This window comes from Hylobates moloch, unplaced genomic scaffold (genome assembly GCF_009828535.3).
Source record: "Hylobates moloch isolate HMO894 unplaced genomic scaffold, HMol_V3 SCAFFOLD_13, whole genome shotgun sequence".
NCBI classification, from domain to species: Eukaryota; Metazoa; Chordata; class Mammalia; order Primates; family Hylobatidae; genus Hylobates; species Hylobates moloch.
Genome location: NW_026652288.1, coordinates 102896125 through 102912562, shown reverse-complemented (window position 1 = coordinate 102912562; position 16438 = coordinate 102896125). Strand labels below are relative to the sequence as shown.

At 49.9% G+C, this 16438-nt stretch overlaps 1 protein-coding gene across 1 annotated transcript; it reads right to left on the bottom strand.

The window, feature by feature from the left end:
• Positions 1 to 442: 442 nt before the first annotated feature.
• HES1 (hes family bHLH transcription factor 1) lies at positions 443 to 2914 on the bottom strand. Its single transcript, XM_032171920.2, has 4 exons — positions 2577 to 2914; positions 2348 to 2443; positions 2012 to 2099; positions 443 to 1377 (listed from the first exon to the last, which is right to left on the bottom strand). The coding sequence occupies exons 1-4, from the start codon at positions 2682 to 2684 to the stop codon at positions 827 to 829; spliced, it is 843 nt and encodes a 280-aa protein (XP_032027811.1). The 5' UTR covers positions 2685 to 2914; the 3' UTR covers positions 443 to 826.
• Between the last annotated feature and the right edge of the window lie 13524 nt (positions 2915 to 16438).

Genomic DNA, 16438 nt, shown 5'->3' with positions numbered 1-16438 from the left:
GGCGCAGCAGTTGGAAGTGTTTTTACTTTGGCTGCTGGTGAGCTACCCTGAGAGGAGAGCTGCAGGAACCACCCTTAACGTGCAATGGGCAATAGGATTGCATCCATTAGCTTCGTGAATTTAGTCCTGTTCAATCTTCCTCAGGAGGGGCTAGAAGGACAAGGGCTGCAGACTTACCCGACTGCAACTTGAAAACATTTTTTTTGGAAATCCTTTAAGAGACTGACCACAAGTTTATCAGGGAAGCCTTACCAGATGGCTTGCTTGTAAAGTAAATGGAATTTAGTCTTTTTAGTTCCTGGAGGATTGGTGAAAGGTTTGATGGATTTTTACAAATGTTCTTTTAATAACAAAAGAGTCAATTCCTGAATTACCAATTACATGTAATTCAAATTCCACCAAAAGCCTTTTTACATATTCTGGAAGAATCAGTTCTAAGACATAAAAGCCTTTACTTTTTTCTTTTATTATATTTTCTCAAATAAACTTCCCCAAAGGAAGATATTTTAAGAGCATTTTCAAACATCTTTGGCATCACATAAAAAAGAAATCTCGTGTAAAAAACGAAATGTCATCTGAGCTTTTATAATACAAAGGCGCAATCCAATATGAACATATAAAATATATACAAGTATAGTGCATGGTCAGTCACTTAATACAGCTCTCTCTACAAAAAGTAACTCTTTAGAAATTAAAAAAACACAAAGTAACCACTTAATCAACAAAGTCCTCTTCTCTCCCAGTATTCAAGTTCCTGTTTAGATTAGAGTCCGGAGGGAAGAGAGGTGGGTTGGGGAGTTTAGGAGGAGGGGTGGCCTGAGCCCCCTCAGTTCCGCCACGGCCTCCACATGGAGTCCGCCGTAAGCGAGGGGCCGCTGGAAGGTGACACTGCGTTGGGGCCCACGGAGGTGCCGCTGTTGCTGGTGTAGACGGGGATGACAGGGCCGCTGTGCGCGAAGGCCCCGTTGGGAATGAGGAAAGCAAACTGGCCATCGGGAGCCGGTACCACCTGGAAGCCTCCGAACACCTTAGCCGCCTCTCCAGCCTGGCTGCCCAGCTTGCAGGGTGCGCCGCCGGGAGGGGGCGCCGCGCCCCCGGGGATGGGCACGAGAGGCGGCGGCGGCGCGAACGGCGCGTGCTGGGGGCCGCCGGGTCCTGGTGGGGGCGGTGGCGGCGCCTGCAAGGCGGGGTGCGGCTGCCCGGTGTAGGTCATGGCATTGATCTGGGTCATGCAGTTGGCCAGGTGGCCGAGCAGCCGAGTGCGCACCTCGGTATTAACGCCCTCGCACGTGGACAGAAAGCGGGTCACCTCGTTCATGCACTCGCTGAAGCCGGCTCGGTACTTCCCCAGCACACTTGGGTCTGTGCTCAGCGCAGCTGCGGGCCAGAAAGAGACAGAGGGTCACCGAACGGCCCTGGCCCCGCGGCCACTGCCTCCGCCCTGGGAGGTCCCTGTGGCGCGCCTCCCTGACCCTGCGCCCGTGAAACCGCCTCCGGCAGGGAGGGTGGGGATGGGTTTAGAAAAAACCAGCCACCTCTCCACACTAGCGTTGCTGCCAAAGCCGAGCCACTCCTTCCCGATTCCCTGTATTGCATTTAAACCTATCTCAGCCCCAGATCTGTCACCCCCACCCCCGCGCGCGCGATGTGACCTTGGACAATGCCTCCCAATCCATCATCCAAGCCTCATTTCCCGTTCTGCGACGGGAAGGAGTGCTAAACCAGTGACCCCCAGGCTCCACGCAGTTCCAAATAGCCACAGTCCTAAGTCCTTTCGCCCCTACCCGTCGCCCGCCACCCTCGCGGCTGCAACCTCTTTCCCTCCCTTTCCGGAACAGTAACAACTTGGAGTTGTGACTATAAATAAGCCCCAGACCGTGGGAACGCGAGAGTGAGCCAAGGCCGTAAAATGTAGCTGAATGCCTCTCACAACCACGGGCGGAAGTCTGGAAGAAATCACCGCGAGGCGAGCGGGACGCCCGCACAAGGGGACGCGGCGAGCCGCCCTCACCCGTCATCTGCGCCCGCTGCAGGTTCCGGAGGTGCTTCACTGTCATTTCCAGAATGTCCGCCTTCTCCAGCTTGGAATGCCGCGAGCTCTGCATAGGAGGAGGCAAGAAAGGAAAGTGAGCCCCGTGTCAGCTGCTTCAGAGTGCTGGGGGTCCCTCCTCCCGGCCACGGGACGCAAGCACTATCTCTGGACCCCAGCGAATAAGGCCGGGCCCTCCGGCCTGGGAGAACGCAGTACCAGCGAGTGCCAGACCCCGCAGGCGGTGGGTTTCAGTCTTAGTAGCTGAGAAAGTGTTTGTTTTTTAATTAAATGAGCGAGCAGCATTTCCCCACTTACATCTTTCTTCAGAGCATCCAAAATCAGTGTTTTCAGCTGGCTCAGACTTTCATTTATTCTTGCTCTTCGTCTTTTCTCCATAATAGGCTTTGATGACTGCAAATAAAAAAAAGAGTTCTGTGTTCCCATGGGATCTGCCATTTCATCCCGGGGTTTCAAGACAGAAAGAAGCCCCCCAACCCCTACTTAATTTTGAGGGGCTGCAGAGAGATGCAGGTACCGCCCTTACCTTTCTGTGCTCAGATGCTGTCTTTGGTTTATCCGGTGTCGTGTTGACACTGGCTGGGGTAGCAGCCACCGGGGACGAGGAATTTTTCTCCATTATATCAGCTGGCATTTTCCTTTTTTTTTTTTAACCTCTAGAGGATTTTATTTTTGGAGTTCTTCACGAAAAAGAATTTTTTGTTTGTGTCTCTTTTACTTGAGACTCTCACAAAACTACTGAGCAAGTGCTGAGGGTTTATTATATTTTGCGGCTACTTGGTGATCAGTAGCGCTGTTCCAGGACCAAGGAGAGAGGTAGACGGGGGATTCCGCTGTTATCAGCACCAGCTCCGGATCCTGTGTGATCCCTAGGCCCTGGCGGCCTCTATATATATCTGGGACTGCACGCGAACGGCTCGTGTGAAACTTCCCAAACTTTCTTTCCCACAGTAACTTTCAGCCAATGGGAGGAGGAGACACGCGGCACCGCTCGTGGACCGCGCCCCCCCATTGGCCGCCAGGCACAAGGTCTGGCGGCCAATGGCGCGCGCCTGAGCCCAGGGCACCGGAGGCTACAACGTCAATCAAAAGGATTTTAACCCTTTGCTACTCTCCCTCTGGGCTTTGGTTTAGAGATTTTTTTTTTTCTTTCCGCTTTGGTTTTGGTCTTGTCTATTTCTTTTGGAGCCAGGGTCTTTGCTCTTTATGCCCTCTCTCATATGTAACAGAGCTGCTTTGACTGTAGTAAGTTCATTTGAAACATATTTTTTTAAAGGTATAAACAATAAAGAAAAAATCAGCAGTGGTTAAAAGGGGGCGGGGGGGGGGGGACGCGTGTAAGGGTGTGAGTTACCGACACATCTAAAGTTCCCGCTCAGACTTTATACATACAGGGGGTGAAAGTGGATCGTAAAAGAAAAGGGCCAAAAATTTTTTCCTTTTTCCATGCAGAAAAAGGATAAATTGCCTTCTACCTTACAAATGCAGGTTTTTCGGAGCAAGGTAGTTCTTGAATCCCTTCCCCACCCCACCCCCACCCCATCTTTCAGAAATTCCTCTTCTGGATTTGGGGCCTTAGACCCCGGGCTTCCCCAGGAAACAATCAGAATAATTTCCAACTGGGTGGAAGGAAATGGTATTTCAAATGAAAAAATGAACAAGGGGGTCTCTGAGGGCAATGCCTCAGGGACTCGCGCCCTCCTTCACCACCCTTTCCCTTTTCATCCGTAGGCTTTAGGTTCTGCGGCGCGTTGAGGTGGCGGGCAAGGAAGCAGCCTCTCCCTCCTCGCCCCGCGGGCGGCCTCGGCCCCCGGCGCCCGCGGGCCCTTTAAGAGCTACACCAACCGAGCTGCAGTTTGACATCAGCCGGCCGGCGTGGGCGCGCCTGGAGCCGGAGCACGTGCCAGGATGTTTTATTGCCGCCGCGGCTGCGGCCGGGCCGGGAGGATGTGTGTGTGCGTGCGTGTGTGAGTGAGTGTGTGTGCGCGCGCCCCGGGGGCAGGGAGGCGGGGGGCGGCGGCGGGCGGCGGAGAGCGGGGGCCGGTTCCTGGTCCCCGGGAGAAGCCAAGAAGGTAAATAGCAGCTGCTGTGCTCGAGCCTGGGAAAACCCCGCCCCCTGCGCCTGGCCCGGGCTCATTGGCGCGCGCTGCGTGTGGGGTGTGTGTGTGTGTGTGTGTGTCCGGGGCCCCCTCCTCCGGCCCCGCCGGGCCAGGAATCCGAGGGGGCGGCGGGCTGGGAGCCGAGCCCCGGCGCTTACCCTCTCTCCCCACCCCCGCCTCCCCAGGCCAAGGTCAGCTCTTCCGGGCGGGGAGCGCACACACGGGGTGGAGAGTGGGGAATTCTTCCAACCCCCGCCTCCCCACCCTCACTTTCGGGCTTGGGGTTTTCACTAGGCCGAAAGCCGCATTTGCAACAGCCCGGGGGCGAGGTGGGGGCCTCCGAGTTTGCTCCTCGCCCCCGCCCTCCCCCCGCGGGGCCCTGGGCGCCCGCCGCGGTCACGGGATGCCTGACCGCACTTAGGAAGCGGCCGGGTCAGCCTCCTGCCTCCGCTCGGCGACTGCGGTTAAAGCGGCTTCGCGCCGCCCGCCCCTTCCCCGGGTCCCGGGCGGCCGGGCCGCTCCCCCTCACTGCGCCCGGGAGGCCGCCGGCGGGCGACCGGGAGGAGGCGGGCGGCGCGGGCGGCTGCGTGCTGTCTGCTGGCCGGGCCGCGCGCCGGGAGGAGTCGCCGCCGCCGCCGCCGGGTGCCACGTGGCGGGCGCCGGGCCGGGAGCGCCAGGGCTCTGGCGGCGGCCTCCCTGGGGGATTTGCCGAGCCGGGCGGGCGGCGCGCACTGCCTGGTCCGGCCGGCCGCCTCCTCCGCCTCCCTCCCGCCTGCCCGGGTCGCCGGCCCCCGTGCCCCCACCCCTCCTCCGCCCTTCCCGCCGCCTGGGAGCTCGGCTCGCGGCTCCGGGCAGCCCGGGAACCCAGTGTCTTGTTTGATGTGGCCTCCCGCCCCCTCAGCCCTTCCCGCGTCCCGGGGGCCCGACGCACCGTTCTCAGACACTTCATTCCTGCCTCCCAGCTCCCCACTGAGAAAATGTTGTCAATGATTTCGCCAGATCTCGTCCCGGCTGAGATTCAGTGGTTCCTGACTCTGGGTGACCTTGGGCAAGCCCCCCTCTTTCTTTCATTGTGGAACACACGCGCAGTGTCAGACACTGTGTTAAACCCTGGGATTTCCACGATGAGAGATACAGTGGCGGGCTGCAAGAAGTTGACAGTAAACTGCAGGGACAGACAGACGCTGATTTTCTGATTGATGACTGGACATTCCTTTATTTTTCCTTTCTTTTTTGAGTTAGGTGGTGGCCTGAGAGATCAGGAGGACAGAAACAAAATATGAAACCACACTTGTATAGATAACAGTATTGCTAGTCTACCTGGGTTTACAGCAGTGAGTAAGACCGTTATTGCTCTCTGGAAGCCAACAGTCTAGAGATACATATAAACGTGTACAGCTGACACCTAGGGATGGCCCAGTAAATTCCTCTGGGGGGGTCCTAGGTTCAAGAGAGACATATGTCTGGATAGAGGTAAAATGCTATGGAGTTTCAGGAGAATTAAGTTACTTTTAAGTTGGGGTACCTTGGAAAACTTCCTTGGAGGGATTGGCCTGTGTACCTTGAAAACTAGGTAGGATTGGGGCATTGGGAATGTGCTGAGTCGTGGGCTGGAGAGCATGCAGGCACCCATGGCATTAAAGGCCAAGATCCTGGAACTTGAAGACTTTATTCAGGGAACATGGTCTGGAGCCTAGGGAATGTGAGGGACTAGAAGAGGCAGCTTGAGGCCATGTCACAAGCTCCTTAAACATCTTGCTGAAGGACTTTGGACCTTATCTTTAGACAATGGAGAGCCATGAAGCATTCTTGAGCAAAGAAGAGGCATCAGGGTTTCCCCTTAGAAAGATGGCTCTGGCAAAAGTGGGAGAGTGATTGCAGGGCTCGGAGGCAGAAAGGGCAGTTAGGCGGTTCAAGCTAGTGAAGAAGGTTCCTAGGAGGCAGGTGCAGACTGACTCCCAGAGGCATCTGTCTACATCCAGCTCCTCTGGACATTGACTGCACACTCTTGAGACCTGAGTTCAACTCGAACCTGCCTACCCTTTAATGCAGTGTTCCCAACCCCCAACCAGGAACTCAGGAACTCAGATTTCATTCCTGAGTCTAAGGAATCATGGCTCTGACCGTATTAACCTAAGCCTCATTTCCACCTTCCAGGATAGTCCTCCAGTCTGCAACCAAACATTTCCCTCATCGCAGGCTTTGGTTTACTCACTGTTGCCCCTAAGGCCACTCTCTGAGATTTATTTATTTATTTTTTTTTTATGTTTTCTTGCACCGCGGAGTCAGCTGTGCCCTGTCATGTTCTGAAGAAATGATGAACAATGCCTCCTTTGTTGACCTGCAACCTGGGCCAAAGGGGAAGGAATTTTCTTTCTTATTTTAAACAGATGGAAAAGTGGTGATGACAGAAAATTGTCTGTTGCTTTTGGAAAGCGTGGGGTTTTCCTGTGTGGTTAAAATCCTCTTGGTGAAAGGTTATGAGCCTATGAAGTTACCCTCCTTTCTGCCATGGCCCCAATAAGCTTTGCAAGCTTCTTAAAATGCTTCTACTGAGCGTCTGACTTTTTAAAAACTTCCCAAATACACTGACCCAGATTCTTCTGAGGAACTAAACCCTTCCCGGGGAAGCTTGTTAACCCTTTGCTGGTTACCCCCAAACCTTTCAGAACCAGTGCCTGCTCTGCTAGGCTCTGCCATGACGTTGACTGCTGTCTGCTGGTCGGCCCTCATTAGCTATTGGGGTATGCCACTCCCTGCCCATTCTAAGAGACTTTTTCATCTGATTCTGTTCCCCACTCTTATTTGGCGCCCCGAGGTGCATGGGGAATGGAATATGGTCAAGTTAGGGTCTCACTGAAGTGGCTAAAGCAGCCTCGTGGGTCAAATGGTTAATGAGCAACTCGTTTATTGCCACTTTGGGAGTGCTTGGACTGGTAGAATGGGCAAGTAACTTTCACACACACATCTTTAGATGGGGGGACAGAGGCTCAAGTAACAAATTAACTATGAATTTGTGTCTGGACCAAAAATAAATAAATAAAAATAAATTCCAGGAACTCTCTGGCTTTCCACTCTAACCATTCAAGAAGAGTTTCTTGCAAATGGGCTCACAGATGACTTTTCAGTTTCCTTATCCCAGGCAGTGAAAATAGGACCAACACTGTCCTCTCCCCACCGCTTCTCAAATGGGACAGTAAGCTCCTAAACTCAGGAAGAAGCATCTGCATTTGGAAGAACGCTCTTAGATAGATAGAAACAGCCTTTATTTTTCAGTCATCCTTTTCCCCCGACTCCCAAAGCAAAGAGAAAATGGAGCCCGGTTCATCAGTGGAGGTCACTTCTTTGATCCCACTGTGATACCAGCATCGTCTGAATCGTTCTCACCGTGTCATGCCCAATAAATACAACCAGGGGTTGCCGCACTTGTCTCCACCCACACCGTCTCCCCACTCCCGCCCCTGGAAGGGTGATTTCTCTGTCTTACTGTATCACCTGTTTGCTTTCAAACCATAAAACAAATAACTGCATCTCTAGTGAAACTCCCCTTTGTCCCCTAGGTATCAGAGTGGTTTGTGGGTTTGGTTTAAAGCTACAGAAAGGAGAGAGCAAGAGAAGAAGAAAAAAGGTATTTTGCCTGAGGATGTGAAGCTTTTTTTCTCCCTTTTCCTCCGCATGACTGACTTTCTCACACTCAGATTCCCTCCAGCCTGCCAGAGACGTGGTAGCTGCCTTGCCAAGAGCTATCCTGGGAGGGCTGTTGAAAGAGCTTTGAGTAAGTACACACAGGGTGGATTTTCTCCTCCCCTCAGTACCTGCTCTGCACCTGTACAGGGAGCAGTCCCACACATATCACCTGATCACAGCCCTTTCAGGGACCGTGAGAAAAATAAAGCCCAGGGTAGAAAAGACATGTTTGCTGTCTCTCCAGGGCTGCAGCCAGCTTCCAGCAGTCCGAGTGCCCAGAAACAGCACATTCCAGGCCGGTTGTGCATGCATGTTTGCTGGGGCGCATGCCAGGTGGGGGTGCTGGGAAGGGGGGGCAACTAGAGGTCACCTTTGTAATGATCACCTTGCTGCCCCCGTTCTGTGACATGTGCTGACTGGTAGCTTGAGAACCCTCTACTAGAATCAGTATCATAGTCTTTCTAGATAGCAGTCTGTATATGCTGATCGCAGAATTCATAACCAGGATTTTTTTTTTTTTACCTGTAAAGCCCCTGAAATGGAATTTCAACATGTGTCTGTATGTGCATATTTAACAGGAGCTTAATAGATATTTTCCAAATGCATAAACAGATGCATCACTTTTTTTTTCCTGAGAAGAGGGTCCACAGCTTTCAGCAGAATTGCAAAGCCCTTTGCAATGAAAAAAGGTTAAGGAAAGCTGATCAGGGAGTCTCTGCTTACTAGTGGGTACTCTAAGCCCCAGGGAGGGAAGGGACTTGCTCAGCTGCCCACAGCAACATAAGGCTGGGGGTGTGTGGGGGTTGTAGGGTGGGCAGAAGCCAGCTGGGAGCTCTTTTCACCACACCACACTGCTGTGGTCCTTGGGTAATTTTAGGTTGGGTTTATAGAGTTGTGATCACCAAAGCCTGCATTTAAAATAGACACAATAAAGATACTTTGAATTTCTACAACTTTTTACTCCTGAATTCTGAGGCACTTGAGCAGCTCTGCATCCAATTTTTGGATGTAGAAAGGGATAGGTGAGAAAGCAAAGTGTCTGCAGAGAAAAGAGGAGTCGGGAGTGCTTGGAGCAAGGGCCCTGGTTGCCATGCAGAGGCATTAGAAACAACTGCAACTGCATTCCATCTTTGATAAAAATAAGTTGCTACTTCTGAATAAAACGCCTGGTTGATTCCTGGCCAAGCTAGGACCTTGCACTGCAAACTGGAGGTGGGGGTGGAAAACAGAAGCTTTCAACATTGGCTAATGGCAGCCTGTAATATTCCCCCCACCCCCCAACACTCACTTGGAGCCAGTGAAACCAAGGGAATGTGCAGTTTTCTAATGGCTCTGAAAGAGGATGGTTGCCAAGAAAGCCTTTCCCAGTAGGGTGGGGGCGGGGCATCCTGGAATGGCTTAGCTCACACGTTTGGCCCAGCCACAGCGGCGGCGGTGGGAAGGCTCTAAATGTGCTCCCGGCTAACCTCCTAACCTCTGAGCAGAGCTTCAGTGAGGCGAGCCTGCAAGGCCAGGGATGAAGGAGGGTATCCCTGAGGGATCACAGGGATGCTAACTTGTACCCTTGTGCATGAAAGGGTCAGAGCCATGCTGGGGCTGGGGCATGTGGGGGCAGGCCCAGAGACCTCAGGAAGCCTCTGGAATGTGGGGTGAAGCCCATCCCCTTTAAATTCAGGGCATGCGTATGTTTGCCTTGCGGATAAGCTGCTCAAATGGTAACGTCAGACCACATTTATCCAAAAATCAAAAACAGAAAAACTTAGTTATCCAGAAAAACCATTTGGTAAAACTTAGGACCTGAAAGTGATTTGGGATGAATCAACATATTTTCTTTTTTCTTTTTTTGAAACAGAGTCTCACTCTGTCATCCAGGCTGGAGTGCAGTGGCATAATCTCAGCTCACTGCAGCTTCTGCTTCCCGGGTTCAAGCGATTATCTCATCTCTGCCTCCGAAGTAGCTGGGACTACAGGCATGCACCACCACACCTGGCTAATTTTTGTAATTTTAGTAGAAATGGGGTTTCACCGTGTTGGCCAGGCTGGTCTCGAACTCCTGACCTGAAGTGATGCGTCCACCTCGGCCTCCCAAAGTGCTGGAATTACAGGCATGAGCCACTGCACCCGGCCTGAGCCACCACAGCCGGCCATACAACATATACATATATATATATATTTTTTGATATGGAGTTTTGCTCTTGTTGCCCAGGCTGGAGTGCAATGGTGCGATCTCGGCTCACCACAACTTCTGCCTCCAGGGTTTAAGCGATTCTCCTGCCTCAGCCTCCTGCGTAGCTGGGATTACAGGCATGTGCCACCATGCCCAGCTAATTTGCTATTTTTAGTAGACACAGGGTTTCTCCATGTTGGTCAGGCTGGTCTTGAACTCCCAACCTCAGGTGATCTGCCCCCCTTGGCCTCCCAAAGTGCTGGAATTACAGGCATGAGCCACTGCGCCCGGCCACAACATATTTTTCGTTACGATCATCATCATCAGCATTCTTGCATTATCTCACAGATATAGAAAGATGGAACCTGGAAGAGACGGTAGAAGGGACCTAAGAGGTCACCGAGTCAGCCCAGTCCTTTCATGGACAGAGAAACTGAGCCCAGGAAGAAGCGACTTGCACAGGGTCAAGCAGCCTCCTGGGGGGGAGTAGAAAACCAGAACTGCCTGCCAGTCTAGAAACTCTCTTTACTGTATCTCTCTATAGGAGAAAAATATTTTCAAATACTATCTACAGCGAGTGACCAACATTACCACCAAAGATGAATTTTACAGCTAAGACACTGAGCTATCTGCTGGTGAGTGATTTTGGTAGTGTCGCAGAGCACAGTCCCAGGTTCGCTGTGCTGTGATTCTCCTTTCTCAGATTTGCTCATCACCCTATATTCTCTGAAAAAGAAGGCATCTTAATTTCTCAGCTCCAGGACATAGGAAGCCTTTTGCAGGGTCTGTCCAGGATAGGCAGGCTGCCTCTCAGTCAACCAAACCAGGCCAAACCACATGACCTCTCTTCTTATAATTGCCAGTGTGTTTCCCTGATTTGTGCTCTGAAAGGAATATTGGAAGAGGGAATAGTTCTAGCTCCGGAATCGATGCTCCAGTGGTGCTAAGCTTTTATCTCAGGACCAGAGAAGACATGATGGTAGGAATACAGTGAAGGGGCTGGAGCACTAAGACACTGTGCTGCTGGCTGGCTTCACACTTAGGAGAGGGAGAAGTGAGAAAAATAATGGATCTTCCAAGTGGTTGAGAGATGATGTTTGCAAATGAAATATATATTTTACTTTTAGATGTCAGGCATAGAGAACAAGAAAAGATGGCCCAGGCAGCTGCCACAGCTGCAGCTCAAGATGATAGGGCTGGGTATGGTTGCTCATGCCTGTAATCCCAGCACTTTGGGGGGCCGAGGCTGGTGGATCACTTAAGGCCAGGAGTTTGAGACCATCCTGGGCAACATGGTGAAACCCCATCTCTACCAAAAATACAAAAAATTAGCTGGGCGTGGTGACACGTGCCTGTAGTCCCGGCTACTCAGAGGCTGAGGCATGAGAATCACTTGAACCCAGGAGGCAGAGGTTGCAGTGAGCTGAGATATCACATCACTGCACTCCAGCCTGGACAACATAGTGAGACTCTGTCTCAAAAAAAAAAAAAAAGAGAGATGTCTGTCAATCTGGTAAAGAATGTCAGTAATCCAGAGGACGGGTACACCTTTGCGGGAAGGGGAAATGAGGGAAGTTCCTTTTCTTGTGGAGAAAAATCGGAAGGGAGAGACATGAGGGGAAGAAATCCCACTTAGCAAAAAGATGGCCGAGCAGATTCTGGAAATGACACAGAGAAGTAAAGATCCTAGGCTTCCCTGACCGGAGGGTAGAGCTGCCTAGTTCAGCATTTAGTGCAGAAAGGCTTTCTGGGAAGATCTCAGAAAAGAAGACCTGGTTTGAGAATGAGGGCCCGTGTAGAATTCTGGAAGCTGCATCACTTTTTACTAGTTAGTTGTTCGTTCTATGCTGTTTGTATTGCCATAGGTGTAACATAAAATCCCGTAGGCTACCATGGTGTGTATGTGCCACATTTTCTTTATCCAGTCTATCATTGATGAGCATTGGGTTGGTTCCAAGTCTTTGCTATTGTGAATAGTGTGCAATAAACCTACATGTGCTGAGATCATGTCCTTTGCAGAGACATGGATGAAGCTGGAAGCTATCATTCTCAGCAAACTAACATAGGAACAGAAAACCAAACACTGCATGTTCTCACTCATAAATGAGAGTCGAACAATGAGAACACATGGATGCAGGGAGAGGAGCCACACACACTGGGGCCTGTCAGGGGGTGGGGGGCAAGGGGAGGGAGAGCAATAGGACAAATACCTGCTATATGCAAGGCTTAACACCTAGATGATGGGTTGATGGGTGCAGCAAACCACCATGGCACATGTATACCTATGTAACAAACCTGCATGTTCTGCACATGTGTCCCGGAAATTAAAGTAAAAAAAATTGTATACATATATGTATGTATGTATATACACACACACATTATATATGTATATATACACACACATTATATATGTATATATACACATACTTTTTATATATATGTGTATATATACACATTTTATATCTATACACACATATATATACACATTGTATGTGTGTGTATATATATATATATGTATATATAATCCCATAGGCTGGAAAAGGTTGTGGGGTTGTTTGGAGATGATGACCAGGACTGGGGAGTTAGGGGGACCATACCCTGCTACTCAGTCTAGGGGTGATGGTCCGGGGCAGGAGGTCGGGGGACAGTGGCTCAGAACAAAAGGTGAGGCAGTACGCTGAATCCTCAGAGCTTCCGAGAAAGAACCAAGCATGACTCTCCATAGTTCCTCAACCACTGTGGGCAACTGTCTACACAACAGAGCGCATTTTTTGATTCTCTCAGCCCCACTCGGTGTATTGACATTATGTTTAGTAGGGAAAAGGGGTCTGTCCTTTTGTGGGCTTGGATTTCCACAGACCAGCTTTGGTTGAAATGGGAGAGGACTCAGGGAGAGCGGGTTCTCTTGCAGTGTGCTGGTGTGTGCCAGGCTCACCTGACCTGATGGGAGGTTCCTGATAAAGTCCCAGCATGTTGCTGGCTCTTGGAGGAGGTTGCCACGCTGTGCATTTATCATACATGTATCCAGCTGTGACCTTTATCTCAATAGGCTCTCACAGTCATGGAGGCACCCCAGTACTCAAGTTCAGTATTTGATCTCCTTGTTATTGGTGGCTATTCAACTCCTCCCCTGCCCTCAAAGCCCTGGCACCTGGGCAGACCTAGACTTGGCATCTAGAACCACCTGTCACCTGGATGGAGGGGTAGAGTCCCAGCTCATTTTCTTTGTATTGAGTGAACCTGCACTGATGACAGACAGTATAGTCAGGGGCTAAGACCATCCAATTTCTAATTGTCTGTTTAACTTAATTCCACTCGATAAATATTCTTGAGCACCTACTACGTGCAAGGCAAAATTACCTACCTATTTTGACAGTTACTTCCATCCGTGCCTGCAATTCAAATGCTATTAATCTGTGCAGACTGTGACACCCCAGGCTTATATTATAGAAATTTCCCAGCTGGGCACAGTGGCTAATGCCTGTAATCCCAGCACTTTGGGAGGCCTAGGTGGGTGGATCACTTGTGCCCAGGATTTCAAGACCAGCCCGGGCAACATGGCAAAATCCCATCTCCACAAAAAAATACAAAAATTAGCTGGGCATGATGGTATGTGCCTGTAGTCCCGCTACTTGAGAGGCTGAGGTGGGAGGATCACTTGAACCTGGGAGGTGAAGGCTGCAGTGAGCCGAGATCGTGCCACTGCACTCCAGCCTAGATGACAGAGCTAGACCCTGTCTCAAAAAAAAAAAAAAAAAAATTTCCCCTTCCTTCCCACATCCTTGATCTCTATTGCTTTTCTGATAAAGAAGCTATGAAACACCTCATAGTATTAGGAGAATACTTTTCACAGAACAGTCACTCTCAAATATTTGGAGAATAAATCCATAAATGAACTTAGACTTAAGAACAGGTTTTATTGGATTCAAGGAACCCTCAGAGGGTGAACATATTCTTCTAAATTCTCTTTGGCTGCTGAATCAAAGGGGGTGGGTTTACTTTGACCACTCCTGGTGACCACCTCTGGGTAGCCGGGATACCTCTGCAGACAGCTCTGTTCTGTGCAGTCAGGTGAATTTAGAGGAGTCTGTGGCTGTCCGTGTTTTCCCAGGCCTATCTTTATTGATGGTTATTAAAGACACACCACCACATGGCAATATGCAAGTACAAAGCAATTCCCAGGGTAAGGTACGTGGGAAGAGGCAAGATACTGAGCTCCCAAACAGTTCTACTGTAATCGCAGTCTGCCATATCTACGTATAGTTAATAAGTAAGATTTAAGCAGGCAGCTTCCACTGCTGGGAAGCAGATGGAAAGGGAAAAAAGGCCAGTAGGCGATCACTGGTCCTTCTGGAAGACTGGAAAAGAAAGTGTGGAGGACGCCTGGGACAGGTGAGCCCAGTGGGCAGTTACCAGGGTAGTGCAGAAGCCCAGCCAAAGGTCCTGAGGTAGGGCTGCTGCTCACCTCTTTTCCCACCTCACACCCCTTTTCATACAAGCTCCCTGTGGAAGATTCTGTATAACTAAGAAATAAATAGCAATTGTGCCCTGACACCCTGGGTTAAATAAGTGTAAACACAGCACACAGAAACACCTGTTTTGACAGGGCACCTCCACACACCTGTTGTTTTATGACGCTGAGTGATATCGGTAAAGGGGTCTATAAAGCGGAGGCGAAATGCCCTCCTAGATTTAAATAGTGACTTGCTCTGTGAACTTCAAGTGTTTTACAGCTGAGATTGGACTGGCCTGCTGATTATTTCGGTTAGGAATGCTGAACATATATTTACATAGATATTCAGGAGAAACTGGATAGCAGGGTGGTGAAAAGGCCAACTCTGGAGCCAGACTGCCTGAGTTCATGTTCCACTTGCTTGCGTTCTAGCTGCGTGACATCACAATTCTGTACCTTGATTCACCTACCTGTTCAGTGGAGAGATATTCACTGTACCTACCTTATAAGATTGTTATGAGGACCAATATATGTAATGTGCTTAGTACAGTGCCTGGCATTTTGTAAATACAATATAAGTTCTTAGCTACCTTTATTATCACTATCTAATAAACATCTCTGATATGTAAGATAGGTACCCTCATTCATCTAATGAAAATTCACAAGGTGCTAATGTTTTCAAAGAAATCGATGGCAACCACTCTGGTAAACTGGTTCATGAGTATACTGACAAACCAAAAACTTCAGCCAGTTTCTTATGAATCACAGGTTCTAAGGCTGGGAGAGACCTTAAGAAATAACCTGACTTCTTCTTTTTCAGGGACAAGCGTCCCCACCACCCAGGCACTGTGATTTCGGCTTTGTGTGCAGGCAGATGCAGAGCTTGTTGTGGTCCTGCCTTGAATAATTGAAATAAGCCTCAGGTTTACAGAAAGACGAGATCTGAATGGAGGCAAAAGTATCAGGCGTCAATATGGGCCTGGCGTGCAGGATGCACAAGTGGTCCTCCCTCCCTCACAGAGACAGGAGGGCATGGGAAGGGCTGCAGAGGGAGGGGGAAATCAAAAGCATAAACGTGGGCAGACCCTCCCTGCTCCAGTTCTGTGGAGGTGACATATCATTTAGGGTTCAAACTGGAACACTTTTGAGAGTGGAAGATAATGCTAGTAACACTGATGTTGGGACAACTGGCATAAGCTGGGATACATGACCATCCCGGTTCTGTGGGCCTCCAACTGCATGTGCTAGATTCATGTGTCCATTCAGTCGTGGTGTCAGCAGAGATGCTTCCTGAGGGATAGGGAGAAGAAATATTATTGAAAAATCATTCATGTTTTAGCACCTCCATATCTGTGAGGGGTGATACCATTGATCTACTGTCCGTAGAGGGAGGAACCCCATTTTTGAGCCTAGAGGACCTCCTTTAGTGTGTATAGGGGCAGGGAGAAGGAGAGGGAGGTCCCGTGACGGCTGTGCTTACAGTGTATTTGACATGACTTCGTTTCTTCTTCTTCCGTAGAGCAGGTGTGCTCTGGGTTTGCCCACCTGTCAGTTTGCACCCAGGTGTAGCTGTGGCGTAGAAACTCTACAATGGACTCTTGCTTCTACCAACCATGGTTGAGAATGTTCATTTTTTGAGGGTATGTGCTTATGGAAAAAGTAACCGCTACAGTTTGAAGTCCAGGCCATAGTTTAATGGCTGAAGGAAGTCTCCTGAACGAAGGAGCACTTTCCCACGTGAAATATTTGCCCTTTTAGCCTTGAATTTAACTAAGTTTTTAATGGTTAAAAAAATGCTTTTTTTCTGAATAGGTCAAAGTCAAGGTTTGTACTTTGTTAATTTCCTTCAAACAAACAAACAAGAAAAGAAAAGAAAAATGGCTTCCTTGCCTGAGTGCTCATATATGTGCCTATTTAATGATTAATAATACCTTGTAGGTTATTGTTTGATGTGGCCTCTATTGGTTTGAACAGGAGAGTAC